At 41.4% G+C, this 19491-nt stretch overlaps 1 protein-coding gene across 1 annotated transcript; it reads right to left on the bottom strand.

Annotated features, from left to right (window-relative positions):
* Positions 1–4121: 4121 nt before the first annotated feature.
* Positions 4122–6168, bottom strand: SOCS2 (suppressor of cytokine signaling 2). The gene is made up of 2 exons (XM_020815913.3): positions 5900–6168; positions 4122–4598 (listed from the first exon to the last, which is right to left on the bottom strand). The coding sequence occupies exons 1-2, from the start codon at positions 6030–6032 to the stop codon at positions 4141–4143; spliced, it is 591 nt and encodes a 196-aa protein (XP_020671572.3). The 5' UTR covers positions 6033–6168; the 3' UTR covers positions 4122–4140.
* Positions 6169–19491: the final 13323 nt, after the last annotated feature.

Below are 19491 nucleotides of genomic sequence, written 5' to 3'. Positions count from 1 at the left end.
TAGCATGATTGGAATGTTAGGGGAGTGTGGTCTGTGCCTCAGTTGAGAGACGACAGTTGAGAGAAAGTTAGATATAGTGTCTGTTTTGTATTAGGAAAAAGGAGTTATGGAAAAAATATCTTGTGTGGCATCTGTAGAAACAGCTAATTGTATAGTTAAAATGGGTGAGAATTTTATAGATTATATTGATTATTATTTTTTCACTTCAGTATAGACTATTTGATAAATTATCTTTTCTATCCTGATAACTGTATTTCCACAGTAAACTCCTTCTGTTTGATTCTTGAATAAACTCTCCTCTTAATTTCTTCATAAGCAACCTTTAGTAGTTGGAGAGAACAGAGAGTGTCACAACATCAGCTTAGACAATGTGGTACCAATAGCTGAATAAGAAGACAACAAAGCTTACAAAAATAAACTTTTTCACTTTAAAACTGAATAATATTAATTCCAAGTGGGGCTACAAGACATCATCTGGATGGCTGAGAGTAAAGGAGAAAGTTGTGGCTAGGGTTTAAGGTGAAGGTCCCAGTGAGGCATTTCGTGGCTGCTTGGGGATGGTGTAACTCATTCAAGAGTGAAAATAATGCAAAAGGACTCCTCACTGAGTGATCACAGATATGGCCAGGCTAGTAGTTCCATTATTGAAGTACCACGAATAAATCTATGATTTATTCTGTGCCAGCCATAGTCACAATCCCCTTGTTAGTTCTCATTTGACATTTATGTATCCATGTGAAAAACCATTTTAATGTGCAATATATGTGTAATCTTGTTCCAGATTCTTATAAATCATAGCAATGGAGAGAAAAACAAGAGAAAATTCTCCCCTTGCTTTTACCAATGCATATCTAAACTTATCTATACTAGGAAAGAAAAGGGGTGAAGCTTACAAATACAAAGAACTTTTAACTCTGAAGTCACATACTAGAGAGAAAGTTCAACTGAACTTTGAAGGATTTATTTCTCAGTAAAGATACACAGCACTGCGCAATGTCATACACAACCAACATATGCAGAAGTTTATTTTTCTCACTCCCTCAAAACACTTAACTGACAACCAAGGAGAACAGGAAAGAAAAAACAAAGTCATTTCTAGAACAGTATTATTAAACTCTATCCCAATTTTCTCCCAAAATACATAATAAATTTATAGAATGCAGCAGAAGATGTAGTGAGGGCCAGTAGTTTTAAAAGTTATTAGACAAATAACTTTTATTAGAAGGTAAAAATCTGTCAGCCATTATTACTATACAGAAATGGGGCAGTGTGTTGCTGAATGCCAGCTGCTTCGTGGCTTGCTTATGAGCTTTCTAGAAGCATCTGCCTGTCCATCAGGCATGGAGTTTGCCCAGCAGAACTTCTCTATGTTCACCCTTTGATTTAGTAATATGGATCTTAGTTCATCTATGCTACAAAACCTATTTTACTAATTTATGTAGTGCGTTTTCAAAAATGTATTATATGTTTTCAAACTGTAATATTGTGGGGACAGATAAGTAAAAAATGAGAGAGAGAGAGAACAAAATTTGCTGCAAAACTAGTATCGCCAGTCACAATGTAAGCCACTTACATGTTTGAATATGATTAATTGTACAGTGTGTGACCAAGATAAATGTCATGATCTGCTATTTTTCAACACAGGTAAAAGAAGAAGGCAATGAAGGAAAACAGAAATGTTGTTTATAAAACTGTACAAAGCTCCTCTTGATACACACAAAACACACTGAGAATATAAAGCCTCTGCAATTTACTTTATTGAATACAGTATGAAATCAGACAGCTACAGCCTCAAGCAATCTTTAAAACAGGAAAACCACTTGCATTTCAAGGAAATAAGATATTAAAATTTCTACACTGTAGAAGGTAATAACAACTGCTGATTTCCATGTTCAGCCATGGAAGCAACAATTTCAATATTGCATTCTAGGCATTCAAAAGTCTCATTCAATGGAGACCTATTAGAGGCAGTAAATAGATCTATAACAATGAAAAAGAAATCCTGATATGCTACCCTAATGTATGCACTGTGTCCTTGTAAACAGTCCAGCTTTGCAACTGTTTTGAGTGAAGGCTTATTTTGATAGCTTATTTCCTGTGCTATAGGACCTTTGCATGGAAAGGCAATCACTCAAGAGCAAGTGAGCAGAGTTTGTTAGTTTTGATTCAGTGCAATTAGCTGTCTTAACATTCTCATCCCAGATACATATGCTTAGAAGTCTAGTCCATGAACTATCCAAATGACGCTTTTTTTGACCCTCAGTATAATTACTTATGCATCAACAGGTTTGCTCAGTAGAATTTATAAATTATTCACAAGCAGGCAGGGCTGCTAGAGGGATAAAAAAGGAAATGTTCCAGTTGTATAATATGAATGAAAAGAATGGCTGTTACGTTCTGCGGAGCTATGATTTCCAGTGACAATTTTTTAAAATACAGTATAAATCTATTAACTCAGGGCTAAATACATTGTTACTCATCGACTGAAATCAATGGTTACTTGTAACTATTAAGTGCTATTCATTTCAGCAAGTCTCCTTTAGATAGAACTAAGACTGGACTGAGACCTAGCATGTAGTGGATAGAGTGATGGAATAGTACTTAGGAGAGCTGGATTCAAATTCCTGCTCAACCAAGGAATTAACTGGGGGTGTGTGTGACACTGGTAAACCAGTTCCTGAACTTCTCACACACCCAGAAAACCCTATCAGGGTTTACATAAGTTGGAAGCAACTTGACAACATGCAACAACAAGAAGATCAGATTTAGCCCTTATTGCAATTAAAATTGCATGAATACATCATATGAAACATCAAAGTCATCTTACCATTTAGGTAATTAATCAGTTCCTTACAGAATAGCAGCCTTTCCTATGCCAGTATTTTACATTAGCAAGATATTCATTGTCTGCAATCTCTAAAGGGCTTCACAAAAAGGTTACAGTGCCATGAATACACAGTTGTTACTCAGTTTCTGCAGGGGAATCAGATGTGTATTCTTATTTATTTATTGTTTCAACTTATATACTGCCCCATGGTGCTTGGAGCACACTCTTGGCGGTTTACAACATAATTAGGCAAGGAACACTTTGCCCCTAGCAAGCTTCATTTCATTTTCAACCTCAGAAGGATGGAAGGCTGAGTCAACGTGAACCCATTAAAATCAAACTTGGTTAGTGAGCAGAGGCTTGACTGGAATCCTGCAGTTTAACTCTGGGCCACGGGCTCACAATTCTTAGCTTAATCTTTTGCTGTGAGAATACTAGCACGATGCTAGCACTGACACCACAATATTTTTCCACTGTGAATCTTTCTAATGTAATATACCAATTGCTATTATGACTACTATCTGCAATGCAATCATGCAAAACTCATCATGTTTTAGGGGAGGAAAACTGTGAAAACACTGCAAATTAGAAGGACAGACATATTACTACTATAATATTTGAACTAGGAATCAGTAATAATACAATAAGATTTTCTACTGGTTGTTGGAAAATACTATTCAGACATGGCAGATTTTAGATTATGTTTTTAGATGTTTTAGATGTGGCACAGTCCCATCCAATGGTGACTGTGAAAACAAATGGGATGTGCAGGGCAAGGCTCTTCCCATTGGGATTTCCAACCTGTCCTCTTAAATGTACTCTTCTCAAAGTGAGGTTATATACAGTACTGGTATTCAGGAGCTACCACCAAGAGATTGCTCTACACCAATGATTCCCAACCTCAGATAACCTAGGTGTTCTTGGACTGCAGTTCCCAGAAGCCTTCTCCACTAGTTGTGCTGTCCAGGGTTTCTGGGAGTTGAAGTCCAAGAACACCTGGGTTACTCAAGTTTGGGAATCACTGCTCTATACCAATGTTTGGACTATGGAACTTTCAGTCCAAGTTCTCCACCCACACATCCATCCATCCATCCATCCACCCACCCACCCATCCATCCATCCATCCATGCATCCATCCATCCATCCATCCACCAAACAAACAAACAAACAAACAAAGGGATTGTCTGAACTCACTATTTTCACAGTGACTTACATGTTACACTCTTGTAGCTGAAGGATCAGGACCTTGATTTCAAGCAACTGTGCTCAAGATTTCTTCTTCTTTTTTAAATGAGGCAGAGTAGGTGAAATGTTTATACCTGATATTGATATTCTTTCAAGAATTCCTTCAGTCTCATTGGCAAAGGAAGTGCCTGGATTTCATTTGTGTATCTGTTTATAGTTATTCTACAGTGGTGTTGTAAAGAAGGAGTTGAATGATAAAGAGGTTTATTCAGATAAAGATGGACTGTTCCATTGGAAGGCATTTCAGAGACTGTTCTTCTGTCCTTGCACATAAGAACGTAGTATTCAATCAGATGGACCACACTGTCAAACTGCCGGAGTCTTGATCGAACACAAATAATAGAATCCAGCCTGAATTTACCATCTTGAAATTCAATGCGCAGGTTGGTAGGTCCTGCTGATGTTTTGACAGAAATGGTAAGCAGGTACTCGGAGTGAGAGCTGTCTCTCACCAGAAAAGTCCCTTCAGATGTATCTTGTAATTTCTCCTTGGCTTCTGCAACAGTCATGTTACCCCAGTACCATCCTGATGGAAGGGGAAACAAAATTACCCAAGTATCATAACATGCTAAAAAGTATATATCTAGGGGTAGAATTCTGTTAACAGCAAAGCACATTACGCTACCCAGAAACTGACTACACTATAGAATATTTCTGCGAGCCATTGTAACCGACAAACAGAAGCCTTGAGCTGGTCTGTATGCTCATCTGCTTGGTTTTTTTAACATTTCGCCATTTAATCCTGGTCCTTTTTGCCTTCATAATATCAATGATTCGTTACTGAAGGTAGAACCGTGGTATGGAGACATTCTAGTAAGGCCTCTTTTTAGAAGCACTGGAGTGGGCAGGCGAAAGGGAGGGGGCTGTAAGAAGGCAAGGCATTGAGATGACTTCTTGTCAACATGAGAGATTCTGGTCAGTTGTTATGCTGAACAAATTAAACCATTCCATTGAAACAACAATTTTGTTTTCCTTATAAAATGTCTTCAGCAACTCTGGATTTCCTGTAAAAGCCTGCCCTATATTTTACCAGCCGTTTTATAAAAGCCACTATTTCCTGGGGGAGGGGAACTGCCCCAAGATTATACAACACGTCCTATACTGCCTAAGCCACACGTGATTATATCTCCCGATTTAAAATTTGGGAAGTGACATTACCAAAGCTATGAAGTACAGTATGTTACGCTTTTAAAGCTTAGAAACACACCGCCGGGACTTTTTTTTTTTGTTTCCTTCTGATCACTGTACACGTGGAGCAGCTTTCCGACTTTTCCCCTCGATTAACTTGGGAATAATCAGAACGAAAGCCTGAAGAACCTTCCGAACCCAAGGACGATTCCGAAACGCTTCTGCTGCGAAAGCCTGCAGCGAGCAGCACATGCGGTGGTCTACTTTTGCAGGGGTTCTGGGTGCAAATAATCACTCCTCCTCCCCGCAAAGCGTGGCAACCTCTGAAAAATACCTGCGCGTACATACAAACAACCCCCTTTCCGCTACAGATCCGCTAGGGCGCCTACAGTATTTACGAGGCGCTTCCTTTCTGGAAGCCGATGTCCTACAAATTTTCTCCGCGCGTGCCCTTTTTCCCGCCTATCATCACTCCCGGGAGTGGCTCACTAATCATGGGTCACTGAAGTGATCACCCCGGTCCCAGAAGCCACCTAACGCCTTCTGTAGTTTAAGCTGCATAGAAATATTAATTAAATGCGCGGATAGCTAGCTCTCTCTCTCGCGCGCGCGACCCCCCGCTCCATAGGATGCAGCGCAGCTTGGGCGTCCCCCCATGCTTCCCTTTCCCTCCCACGCTCGGCCCCGATCTTGGCTTACCTGCGCGTCTTAACTCCCGCATGGCAACGTCCAGGCGCCCCGCTTCGGAAGGCTCCACCGCAGCCCCTCCAGCCTCCCACTGGGGCCCAGCCCTGTCGGTGCCGTCGGAGGATTCGGCCGCGCGCAGGGTCATTTGGGGGCAGAAGGACGGGGGAGCCACCGCGCGAGGAGGCAGCGAAGGGCATGGAGCGCTCGGCTCTCAACGGAGCCGTGGGCGGCGGTCCCAACGCCTCCAGAGCCTGCCCGCCGCAACCTGCAACTCTGGAACGGGGGGGGGGCGCGGGCGCGAGCAAGAGCTCCGCTCTACACGAAGAGCATCCCCGGGAAAGCACTCTCTTTGTCGCTCTGCACAAAAGCGGTAGAGAAAGCGGCGATTTCCCGCCGGTGTCTTCGCTCTCTCACTTCCCCCCCTTCCCCCCCCCTCGGTTCCTGCGCTCCCCGGCCGCGCGCGAAGGTGAAACACAAGCCGGCCTCCTCTTTCCAGCCGCCGGGAGGGAGGAAGGGAGGGAGGCGGCGGCGGTGCGGGGAAAGCGCCCTCCCGCCAGGCCCGCGAGGCCCCTGATTGGCCGGCGGGCTTCCAAGGTGAAGCGCTGCTCCCTCCTCTCGCTTTCGAAGGAGGCTGGCGGCTGCTGTCGAGGAAACACGCGGTGGGCGGCCCCGGGGGCGAGCCGAGAGCCGCGAGCCAGCCGGCTCCGTCAGCGAGCGCGGCAGAGCCCGAGACGGGTGGCAGGAGAGGCAGGCGGGCAGGCGGGCGGGCGGGGGCCGCCCTCTCCCTCTCTGTCTTTGTGCGCTCCTTTGAATGGCTTTTCTTACTAATTTTATTTTTCCAAGGGAGGGAGGCGGAGGGGTTGGGCGCGCTCTCTCTCTCCCCACCCCCGTCTTTTTTCGTCGCAAAGCACAGGCAGGGAAAACGACGGGGGGACCCCACTAGCTGGCGGGCGGGCGGGCGGGCGGACGAGCCCAGGTGATTCTTCGTTGCAAGGACTCGCTCTTACTACTCGTTCCCAGGGTCAGGAAATGTGCATGTGACGTTGTGACGCCAGGCAAACAACAGGGGAGAGTCCTCCCGGCAGGCTGGAGGGATGTTCTCGCAGGCGAGCGGGCGGGCACGCGCTCCTGCGCGCACCCCGCCGACCCAACCGCGGGGGCGGCAACCGTGGGCACCAGGGTGGGGGCGGGAGGAGGGAAGGGAGGGCGGCAGGCCTGGCGGGCGCGGGTCTTGGTTGGGGGGGGGGGCGCGCGCTCGCGAGGCAAGGAGACAGGCCGGCGTGGACGGAGGACCTTCCTTCCTTTGCTCTGGAGCAGCCTGCAGGCACCGGGAGTGTCCTTTCTGCACCGCCCTAAAACAAAAGGATTCTGGGCCCGCGTGGAGGGGAAGGGGTTAAGGTCCGGACGCTCTCCGCGAGCTAAGCCGAAGCTCCTTTTGGGGAGGTCGCTGCTTTGAGCCTGCCTTCCAAGCGTCGCTGCTTCCCTCGGTTGGGGAAAAAGAAAAAACAAAAAAAGCAAAGGCCGCTTTCCAAGAACTTTCCAGGAACCGCGTCACGTGACGGCCGAAGGCTCCTGCGCCGCCTCGGCTTTAAATGGGTCTTCTTGTCCGCCGGCCGCTTGCTTTCTCTCCCTCTCCCTCTCTCCCGCCCTCCCTGCTTCGCGGCGGGGGATGGAGGGGAGTTCTGTGGTTGCAAAAAAAAAACAAACACACACACACACACACACACACACCCACGAGCAGCCCGCCTCCCTGAATAGCAGGCTCCACCGCCCTTCCCTTTCCCTTTCCGAAAACAATGAAGGCCACCTTTGGGAAGCGAAACAGGCCAAACCCGTGACCGGCCTGACATTTGGGAACAACGCCGTTTGTGCGTGTCGGGTGGCGGCGGAGGCGGCGGCGGCTCTTGCACCCTGGAAAGCTGGGCAGGGAAGTGGGGGGCTCTCCCGGAGGTGCGCGTTGAGGGAACGGTTGAATTCTGGAACGTGACGTTGTTCTCGAAGGTTAGGAGCCTCTCTATATAGTTACCCTGTCGGCCGTCAGGTGTGTACGTGGCATACCCGTGTCTCGGACGCAGGTCAGCCTTCGGTGAACGCGGGGCTTGGCCCTGCGTGTTCCGCCCGGGCCCAAGATGTGTGGATGTTATTGTGAAGCGAGCACCAGCAGGCAGAATGCTTGTATGTGGCAGAGTAGTTTCCAGGTATTAAAACCTGGAAGTCGTACTTTATGCAACTTTACTAACAAGTGTAAAGATCGCCAGAAGCCTTTCTCTGGTCCCACCACCCTCACTGGTGCGTTTGGAGAGAGAGAGAGAGCACCTTCTCTGGCATTGTTCCCAGACTTTGGAACTCCCTGCCACAGGAGACCAGGCTGGCCCCATCTTTGCTGTCCTTCTGCAAGCAGACTTTCCCTTGGTGACTGACTGTCCAGTAGTCAGTAAACAAGATGGTTTATATTTTGTTGCTTCTAATTCTGTTTTTAGTAATGCTTTTACCTAATATTTTAAATATATTGGCATCAATTTCTTCTTTATAATTGAATAATTTACTGTTTTTGCCTTTTAATATTGTGCTTTTAACTATGTATCTAAGCTACTTTTCTCCTTTTTTAAGGAGAAATATTTTAAATAAAATAAATAAGTAAATCTTGATGAACACAGTGGCACTTATTCCAAAGACTTTAATTGCTGCTATAAGGAACTAAGATAAATGGTGAGGGTATTACTATTAAATCCCAAAATTAAAATAATTTGCTTTATAACCAGCAAAAAGGGATAATTATTGGTTCAGCAGATCTCACAGAATTGAAGTAGTGTACTTTTTTTGGTGACAGAATTTACCTATGTCATTGTCACTGGATTTCACACTACATGATGTTCAAGGAGAGTGGAATTTAGTTCTTATAAATTCATAATTATGTTTTTGTTGAAGGTATATGCTTTAGAAAAAAAAACTTCCTTATCTAGGTTTGTGATGGTTTTAGAATCCACATAGGAGACAAGAAACTGTTATGCTAAATACTGTCTGCGTGATTAGTATGTGGATTTACTGTCTGATACTTTTGAAGATGCATCACAGTTGGCCCTCTAAATAATATTTTTTAAAAATTAAGATGGAATTATGTCATATTGATTCCAGTTATACTCACATCCAAGTAAACGTGTATAAAATTTAAGCCTTCAGCAACACACCTGGATGCTTGGAAATAAATCTCAAGTTCAGGTGTGGTGCTGCTTGATGTATTAAAACATTTTCATGTAGAAAATTGCCTCATAATCCATTTCATCATCAGCAGCAGCATTTGTATGTTTCATTAGGAAAATATGTAGAATGAGTGTCTGGTGCACAGGAAATTGAGATCTTTGAGCTTTACATCTTGCCTGAAAGGGGCCATAAGGTGAAGCCTTTGACATAATTTCTGAATTGGAATATATAGAAACAATGAGAATGAGAAAATCTGGCTAAAAAGTATACTCATACCTTTAAAAAATGCAGCATCGTTTTTGTTTTAGGGACACAAAAACTATAATGCCAGTTTTGTGTGAATTTCCGAGGGTTAGAAGTTTCTTTATGGGCCAGATTCAAGGCACTGGTTCTTGTGTTCATAGTGCAGTTCTTTGAATATTTATTCAGAAAGAAGACCTTCTGTCTTCGTTGGGGCGTCATTCCTAGTAAGTATATTTGGAATTTTAAACCTTACAGCTGTTTTTGGTTTGAGTCTGGGATACTTAAGGGAGTGATTTATCTTGTGTACCCTTCCAACTCTTTCATGTTTGGCGCAAATAATCTGCTAATAATTCCATATCAAGTTGGTAGTTGCCGTGTAGAACATTTTCTTGGGGCAACTAAAATTTATGGAACCAGATCTGGCTCAGACCATGCCCCTTTTAAATGATTTAGATACATGTTTGTTTAGGCAGATGTTTTGTGATTAATTTGGCTGTACCTAGTTGCTATACTTTTTTCCCTATGTATAATTTAATTTGGTAATCTTTTTGTTTTAAATTGTGTCTTGGTTTGTTCTCTGCATTAAGAAGTTTTTTTTAATTGAAAGGGCAAGCTAGGCCTTTTTTGTAAATAAATCTGGGTAAGGCATATTTTCCAAATGCTAAAACTTCGAAAGAATTGATGGGTATATATGTTGCAAATTAGGTATAATTGCCTGGCCAGAGAAATTGTTTTTCAAACTTTTAACACTGTGATCCTATTACTGTATGCTCGCTTAGGCCAAAGCTAGAATCCTTGGCATGGATTATCAGCATTTAACTCGCCTTTTAATTTCTCTGGATAAGTAAATCCTTCAAGATCAGGCTTAAATATGTTTTAGGATGTAGGAGTCAACAAGTGGAGCTTTTAAACAACCTTTTGTAGCCCATGGTTGCAAGTTGACATCAAAGACAGGGATCTAACCTGACTCTTTCTCCATTTTCAGTTTAAGGTTTAAAAGTACAATTAACTCTTCATGCAAGTAAATTGCCTGCAGAACTGTGGCATTCAGTCAAGTGTCTGATTTGTCCCGTGAGAATGTATAAGAAGGCAGTTTAGTAACTTGACCTTAGTTAGAACCTGAGAGATAGGGAGGATTTTTGGTTGGCAAGGCAGATTAGTTTTAAGACACCCCTCACTAGTGGTATTAATAACAGTCTGTACTACACGGCTGCTGTAAGCATCTCCCTCTGCCTCTTCACCTCCTAGTATAGCCCTTAATTCCAATCCTTAAATCCTTTCAGTCTGTTATAGTCCCCCTGCCCATTTGTCTACTTCTGGCCATTGAATTTTATATTCTTGAAAATACTGAGATTATTCTAGATTGGTTGGTTATCCTTCTGGTACAATTTTAGAAGCATAAGCATGAGTATGAGAAAACCTGAACTGATATTTTTTTAAAATGACAATTTATTTTCTGTAAGGTGGAAAGGAATTGTTTAAATAGACTTTTTTGCGTAGCCATCATTGATAGCCAGCACAGCAAGTTCTGAGAGATGAAGAGAGTTGTCATCCACTAAGCAGAATGATCTTGGACTAAATAGGTCTGTTAAAGAAAACAAAACAGAGAATGATGAATGCCTTTTTACAGTGGTGTGTTTGAAAATTCGTTGCTTTTCAGAACTGTATTTGCCTGAAATAGTAACACAAGATTCAGAAAAATAATTTTTTTTTTCTGGCTACAAGAAGAAGAATGCAAAACTGAGGAGGTACATAATGGGATTAAATGCAAGGATAAATGCACTTAATATGATAGAGTTTTAGGATTTTAAACTTTTCCATAAGCCCTTCTGATTCATTCTGAAAAGTATTGTGAGACAAATTGTCTTTGCTAAGTATGGTATGGGATTTCATCCACTGTTTTTTATCAATACACATTTAAGGATACAGACTGCTTCTTTAATGTAGTATCGGAATCCTTTGATGCAAAGTAACAGAGTCCTTTATCTTAATCTTTAAAGAAATCTCCCTTAATAGACTGTTGAAAAGGCTTATTATAGTGTCACTAGAAAAAGATTTTCAAAGGATTATTATTTCAAGTAGCAAGCCCACATAAAAATTTGGGGAAACTTGCATGTTGCTTTAATATATATTTATAGAACGAATTGTATTGCAGTATTGTCAGAAACCTTTTTGCAACTATATTATTTTAAACAAATTATAGGATTTTAATTGAGTAACAATATACTTTCTTAATCCCTCCCACAAGGATGAGAAATAACAAAATGACTCCACCAAGCCTTGTAGGAGAAGAGTGAGCCTTTGTGATATTGGGCAAGCTTCACAAAAAGGAAAAAGTAAAACTGAGTACTCTATGCCCAAAAAACCCGGAAAGCGGTCAGCATTAATCAGAATCAGTTTGATGGCACACAATTATTCTTACTAAATGTACAAGAGGGCTTATTTCTAGGCAATAGAGTTTCAGACCTTTTGAATTTGTCTCTCTCTCCCCCTCCCCCCCTTCTCATCCATTGATGGGATCTTCATAAGTATGGCATTCTTGTATATAGTTCCAGGAAGACAGCAGCTCCTCTTATAAGTGACTTCCTCTTATTTGGACTACAAACCTCTCCAAAGAAGGGGATGTTCACAATACCTAACCTTTTTCAGGCCCTGAGGGCCTTCTTGGTGGCAGCTCCCAGACTGTAAAATTCCCTTCCAAGGCAGCACTGTTATCTTTCCAGCAGCTGGCAAATATTTCTTTATTACAACAAGTTTTGGCATTTGTCTTCCTACTATGGAAAGGGCTTTCAGTGGATTGTTATATTTGCATTTTAAAGTTCATATATTTTAAAAATTGATTTTTAATCATGTTTTAATATCCGTAGGTTGCTTAGTTCTGTTTTAATGTTATAAACTTCTGTTGTGTTTCTGTCCACACCTATTTTTAGCTATTTCTTTCATTTTTATTGTGAGCTGTCTTGAGTCCCAATTCTGAAAGAAAGACAAATAATAAATAATAAAAAACCTCAGCTGTTGGTAGTGTCGGGAGGCGCGCACGAAAGAATATTCTGCAAAATTGTTTATCTCCTTAGAACTTCACACACTTTCGATACCTCTGGCATTACTGATGTCAAGCTTGTCTTGTTTTTGAACTGAGGCAGCAGTAGCTTCAGTGCCAAAACTTGGGAGGTGGGAGGAAGGCTGTACCTTCCTTTTGATTTTATTTCTTCCTAGAATATTATGCCCCCTGGACCTCATAGGTAGGTGGGGTTAGGGTGTATGTCTGTAATCATATTTCCTATGTTTATATTTCCTATGTTTATATTATTTCTATGATTTATTTAGAAATAAATCAGTTATATATAACTGATATAAAGGACATTATATAAATAGTTGATTAATGCCAAAAGAAATGAGTAAATAAAAATGGTTAGATGTGAATTTGTTGGGGTTTAAAAAACAACCTTCCACACGTAGAAGAATTTCAGTTTCTCTGGAAATAATCAAATACAAAATTGAATTATTGTGTCCTGAGCCAGGGCCGTTTCAGTGGGTTTCTGGATTACCCTTTTTTGACTGTGCAAATCAACAGCAAATATATGAGAGAATCAGAAACCGTACAGACACAGTGTGTAAAGTATGGCTGTTCTTGGAGGGTCTGCAAATTGTGGTTAGATTGCAGCAAAGCATTTGAGCGGTGACCTTATATATACTTATCCTGCTGTAAATCTCATTGAACTCTGAGACTTAACTTCTAAATAGACATGTTTAGGATCACACTGTTAGTTTCTGCCAGCCAGCTGTGGCATCTAGAGAGCACAATAATATTGCACTATATTAAACTAGTGAAATTGTATATTCAGGTTTCATGTAGTCTGGCAAACTCATGTATTTATTTTTTACTTTATTTTGGGATTAATTCTACAACATTTCAGTTATTCCTTTTCAAATTACCTAAAATAATATTCGTGTGTTGCTCTTTTCTCGTTTAAAACATGGAATATTAGACAATGTGGGCATTATTATAAAAATAAGTTAAGGAACAACTATCAGATTTTCAAAAAGACACATGGCATCTTAAAAACTAATGCGACAATCCTACTGGACTCAGATCCTCATGAAGTTTTTCTGCAATCCTGTGCATATTTGCCTGAGGGCAAGCTTCATTTAACTTTGTGTTGTTTATTTCTGAATTCAAAGATTCAACTTGCAAAGTAATGAAACATTTGTTTTAACAAAAGATCTTCAAGCAGCTGAAATGCAAACAAGGATTGTTTTAAGAATGGATTAGAAGTAGCAGCCTTTGGTTCCTGCTTTTTTTTTAAGGATACAAAATTCAATTTAAAAATTTTCAAGCTTTTGCAAAATGCATAAAATTGAAGAGGGGGCAGCAGAATACAGCAAAAAAAGTAGCAGCTTTTCAGAGATTTGTTTTTTTTTTCCTGGTAGAAGAGGCTGGATGAATTGACAGTATGCACACATGAAGTTACCTTTAAATGCATGTTTACATTGGAGATGCATGTTTTAAAAAGAATGCAAATGCAAGCAGTTGGACTAGCAGAAAGTATGTTAAAAGTATAGGTAGGATGACGGTGATAGAGTAAGAATGGTAAAGGTCAGAATTAGTAATGTTTTATCTCTATAGGTAGGATGACGGTGACAGAGTAGAATGGTAAAGGTCAGAATTAGTAATGTTTTATCTCTCTGCGTGGAAGCTAAGTGACTATGTTATATGATTATACAGGCAGGAAAGAGGTAATGGATTTAAAAAGAAAATTAGAATCCTTAGAACTGCTGGATAGCTCAGTGGTTTTGGCCTCTGGCTGCAGAGCCATAGATTGAGAATCCAGTTCCTCGCTGTGCTTCCTTCACAGGGGCTGGATTTGATGATCCATAAGGCCCCTTCCATGTCTGCACTTCTACATTTATCATAATTATTTTTCAAACTCTGCTCTGACATTTTGCACATGATCTGAGGTACTCTGCGGCCACAGATTTGCTGAACTTTGAAATCTTTAGATATCCATAGGTAAGTTATTATACGCCAATCACTGTTCCTCACTAATAAACAGAGCATTTATTCATAGGGCAGCACTATAAATTTAATGTAGATTTGTTGTGAAAAGAAAAGCAACTTTGTAGCTAATATTTGTATGAAGGGTATCGATCTTAAACTGCTGCTGCATTTATTTGTCATCTGGAAATAATTTCAAATATGAAAAATGGAGAATGAGCCTAAGTTGCCTAAACATGTGATTTTGGGGCAAGAAACTGCATGTTCATGTTTATTTTTATATTTGCCTTAGCACCTATTGCCATTATTTTTGTGTCTGCCAGACATCAAGATGGAAAGTTGTTTTTATTGTTTAAAGAAACTGGCAATTCTAAGAATTCAGGCAGAAAATTAGCAATTCTCAGAATTCAGGATGTGTGGTGTATGTTACTCCCTCCTCTATTTGAGCCAACACAGCCCTTGAGACTCGGATCCTGACAGGTTTTACATAAGGGCACCCATGCAGATTGGAGGTCTCTCTGTTCCACTGTAATCTATTGGGCAGGTTTGAGAGATGGGAGGAATCACCCCTGCTGGTTCTCATTGGTCTGGGTAGAAACATCATAACAAGATTTACTGGACGTCATATGCTTTTTAGTCCCTTACCCAGTCAATTCAAAGTTGGCATAGGTAGGTCTGTTTTTGGCCTTTCTAGTGACTCAGTTGGGATTGTTTCCAATTGGAAGGGAATATCAGCAGCACATAGCCTGTACTGTGTATAATGCTGTGCTGATTTCCTACTGACATTTTGTCGTTCAGCATGTGTCTCAATAACTACTGGTATTGATTGTGAACACATACTGAGAATGATACAAGCTATACTTGGATGTGTATTAATACATTGCTTTGTGTATTTAGGGCAAAGTTTCAATGTTACACATGCAAAAAAATCAACAGCAATTCTTTGATGCAGACATGTAACACTGCTGCAGATCATTGCCATCTAATAATTAAAGTAGCACATTAATTAATCTTGCTGTTAACCTGAACTGAAGATAGGCCATAGTTTTCTCCCTGACAGCCACCTAAGACTTCAAATAAGGGTTTTTAATATAAAGATAAGTTTATAGAAATTCCAGTTCCCTGGAGTAGATTTGTGGTATTGAGTGGAAGTGGTTTGCAGTCTTCTGGCTGGAAAATGCCTGAAGTTCTTACCATAAAGATGCCTAAGGCATAAGACACTTCTGTTTTGTGCCCATTGAAAATCAGAGCTATCAGATATTGGTAGCAATAGTACTGGTGTGTTGACAAAATTAAAAGAGAATTATGAAAAATAGGGGAAAGCAAAGACATTTTAGGTTGTCGCAGTTTTAAGACTAATAAATTTGTTTGATTGTGATATTTAAAATCAAAATCCACCTTGTCTCAGACACTTGAGGTGCTCCTATGCTTCTTGGAAGGAAAGCAGTAACAAATCTAGACAGCATGTTAAAAAGCAGAGACTTCACCTTGCCGACAAAGGTCCGCATAGTCAAAGCTATGGTTTTTCCAATAGTGATGTATGGAAGTGAGAGCTGGACCATAAAGAAGGCTGACCGCCGAAGAATTGATGCTTTTGAATTGTGGTGCTGGAGGAGGCTCTTGAGAGTCCCCTGGACTGCAAAGAGAACAGACCTATCCATTCTGAAGGAAATCAACCCTGAGTGCTGACTGGAAGGACAAATCCTGAAGCAGAGGCTCCAATACTTTGGCCATCTCATGAGAAGAGAAGACTCCCTGGAAAAGACCCTGATGTTGAGAAAGTGTGAAAGCAAGAGAAGGGGACGACAGAGGACAAGATGGTTGGACAGTGTCATCGAAGCTACCAACATGAATTTGACCCAACTCTGGGAGGCAGTGGAAGACAGGCGGGGTCCATGGGGTCATGAAGAGTTGGACACAACTTAACGACTAAACAACAACAATGTGTTTCGTAGATATATACCAAGCCTTATTTGAGACATACAGTGGTGCCTTGCACAGCGATCGTTCCGTATAGCGATGAAATCGCTTTGCGACGGAGTTTTTGCGATCGCAAAAGTGATCGCTTTGCGATGGTCCCTATGGGGTATTTTCGCTTTGCGATGATTGCAGGGAAGCGATCATTGCAAAGCCCCCATTTTCGCACAGCTGATCGGCGGTTTTAAAATGGCCGCCGGGTGAACAAAATGGGTGCCCGCTGTTTTCAGGCACGGATTCCTCGCTTTAGAGGCACCGAAAATGGAGGCGCTATGGAGGATCTTTGCTTAAAGGTGAGTTTTAAGCCCATAGGAACGCATTAATCTTATTTATTTATTTATTTATTTATTTATTTATTTATTTATTTATTTATTTATTTATTTATTTATTTATTTATTTATTTATTTATTTATTTATTTATACATACCCCACCTATCTAGTCATTTCAACAACTCTAGGTGGCTTACAACATAAAGGATAACAAGTTGAAGAAAAATTTATAACAATGAATTAATTAAATGATTCTGCAAGATGGGAAAAATACAAAATAAATCAAATAAAGAGAAAAATAATAAAAAAGGAAAGGACAGGAATTAACTGGAAGGGAAGGCCTGCCTATACATCCATGTTTTTAGTTGGTTCTTAAAAGTACCCAGCTAGGGTGCAGCGCGAATCTCCGGAGGTAGGTTATTCCAGAGGCGAGGAGCCACCACTGAGAAGGCCCGGTTTCTAGTTCTTTCCTTCCGGGCCTCCCTTGGCGTCAGTCTCCTCAGCCTTATCTCCTGGCTCATGCGGGTGACACGGGTAGATCTAGTTGGGAGTAAGCGTTCTGCCAAGTATGGAGGTCCTAAACCATTTAGGGCTTTATATGTAAGCATTAACACTTTGAAGTCAATGCGGAAATGGATGGGCAGCCAGTGCAGCATGGCCAGAGTAGGAGAGATATGTTGGTATTTTCTCACTCCAGTAAGGATTCTGGCCGCCGCATTCTGCACTTGAAGTTTCCGCATCAGTTTCAAAGGAAGCCCCACGTAGAGCGCGTTACAATAGTCTAATCTAGAAATTACGAGCACATGTACTAAGGTAGTGAGTGCCCCCGTGTCTAGGTAAAGTCACTGCCTTAATGTGTTTCTATGAGCTTTTTAATTTCACTTAGCGATATCGCTTAGCAGCGATTTTTTCGCTAAGCGAGGCACCACTGTACTAAGGCACATTGCCTAAATTCACTGAAATACTAATATAGAAAGTAACTTTATTTAGGCCTATTAGAGCTGCTCCCTCCATTGGAAGTAACAGTCTAGCTTCTGGGTAAGGAAATGGGAATATTTAATTTAAGCTTCTTGCAAATGGAAACAAAACAATTTTAGATATACATCAGAGAATAAAATGGTAACGGAAACCTGTGAATACCTTATAATATGGAGAAGGAATCTGGGACATTTGTTTATAAAATAAATAAAACATTTAAGAGAAAAAGAAGTGGATGCCAACATTTTGACATATGTGTACTGTACATACTCGCATGCAAAGAAAGCCAAAGAACTGCCCCCGTTGACTGTTGTCATTGTACCTGACGAAAGATGAAGTCTGAACAAAACAAGGGCAAACAGGACATTGCTGCCTTGATCCATTTTTGTGTAGGCGTCCTTTGAGACTATGGTAACATTCTCTGAATAGAGGTCTTGGAACAACATCTAGTGTGGCTGAGAAGGCCAATTCGAGAGTGACAATCCGTCCCACATTGAAGACAATACAATCTGTCCCCTGTCCAGCTCCCTGATTTTGCTGGTTTCAGGACTGCCTTTTTGCCTCAGCCTGCTGAACAAGTCTCTTCAAAATGGGAGAGGCCATGCTGCATCGCCTGCCTCCAGGCTCAATGCTCAGATGTCAAAGTGCCCCATTTGTTGAGGTCCATTCCTAAGGCCTTCAGATCCTGCTTGCAGATGTCCTTGTATCGCAGCTGTAGTCTTCCTCTGGGGCGATTTCCCTGTACTAATTCTCCATACAGGAGATCTTTTGGAATCCGACCATCAGCCATTCTCACGACATGCCCAAGCCAACATAGACATTGCTGTTTCAGTAATATATACTGTACATGCTAAAAATTCCAGCTTGTTCTAGGACTACTCTATTTGGAACTTCATCCTGCCAGGTGATACCAAAAATGCATCAGAGACAACGCATATGGAATGTGTTCAGCTTCCTTTCCTGCTGTGCACAAAGGGTCCAGGACTCACTGCAGTACAGGAGTGTGCTCAGGACACAGGCACTATAGACCTGGATCTTGGTATATGCCATGAGCTTCTTATTAAGCCATACTCTCTTTGTGAGTCTAGAGAACATGGCAGCTGCTTTGCCAATGTGTGTATACAGCTTGACATCTGGAAGAGTGTCAGAGATTGTTGAGCCAAGGTACACAAAGTCATGAACAACCTCCAATTCTTGTGTGGAGATGGTCATAGAGGGATCCATAAGAACAAAATAAAATCCATAGGGCAAAATCCCAGCTGTAATTCCTCAATAGTGTATGAGTAAAGGTGTTACCTACCTGTGGATTATGCACTTCATTTTAATCCTACTTGTCTCTTCTTATGGACCCCACTGAATCAATTACACTTGCTCTCGAGAAAGTGTGCAACAAACTGCAGCCTTCTAGCCTCTTCCTGTGCAGAATTATGTATTCTTATGCCACATGAAATATATAGAAACGTAGGGTGCTACCATGTGTAAAGTCAGCTCATCCATGTACCTAGCTTGGTATAACTGAGGCTGCTGTTCTATGCAGATGTATTTTCCAAACCTATGTGGAGGTTCTATGTGTTGAATTTGGGACTTTCTGCACCCAGGGTGTGTTTTGTGTCACCTTCCCCCTCTAGAATTAGACACACTAATTGTGGATGGTAGTCTTTATTTTATAGTTTTCCAATATTCTAAACGTGCACATCACCTACAGGGTGGATATTCATAGACAGTATAAGTTGGGGTTCTCTACTCTAGCATGTAATGTATCCCTCCCCAAACTCTATTGCAAAGAAAATGTAAAATTCATTCCCTTGGAGACACTTTCACCATCCCTATGGGCCTACTGCACATTTCCCATGAGCAACCATTCTGTTACTGAATAAGCATAATTTATTTTCTTGTTCCGTCAATTCAGTAAAAGGCTATCAGTCTCTACCATTTTATC

Source organism: Pogona vitticeps, chromosome 5 (assembly GCF_051106095.1).
Source record: "Pogona vitticeps strain Pit_001003342236 chromosome 5, PviZW2.1, whole genome shotgun sequence".
NCBI lineage: Eukaryota > Metazoa > Chordata > Lepidosauria > Squamata > Agamidae > Pogona > Pogona vitticeps.
Note: the sequence above shows the minus strand (reverse complement) of the source record. Positions and strands in the feature narration are given on the sequence as shown.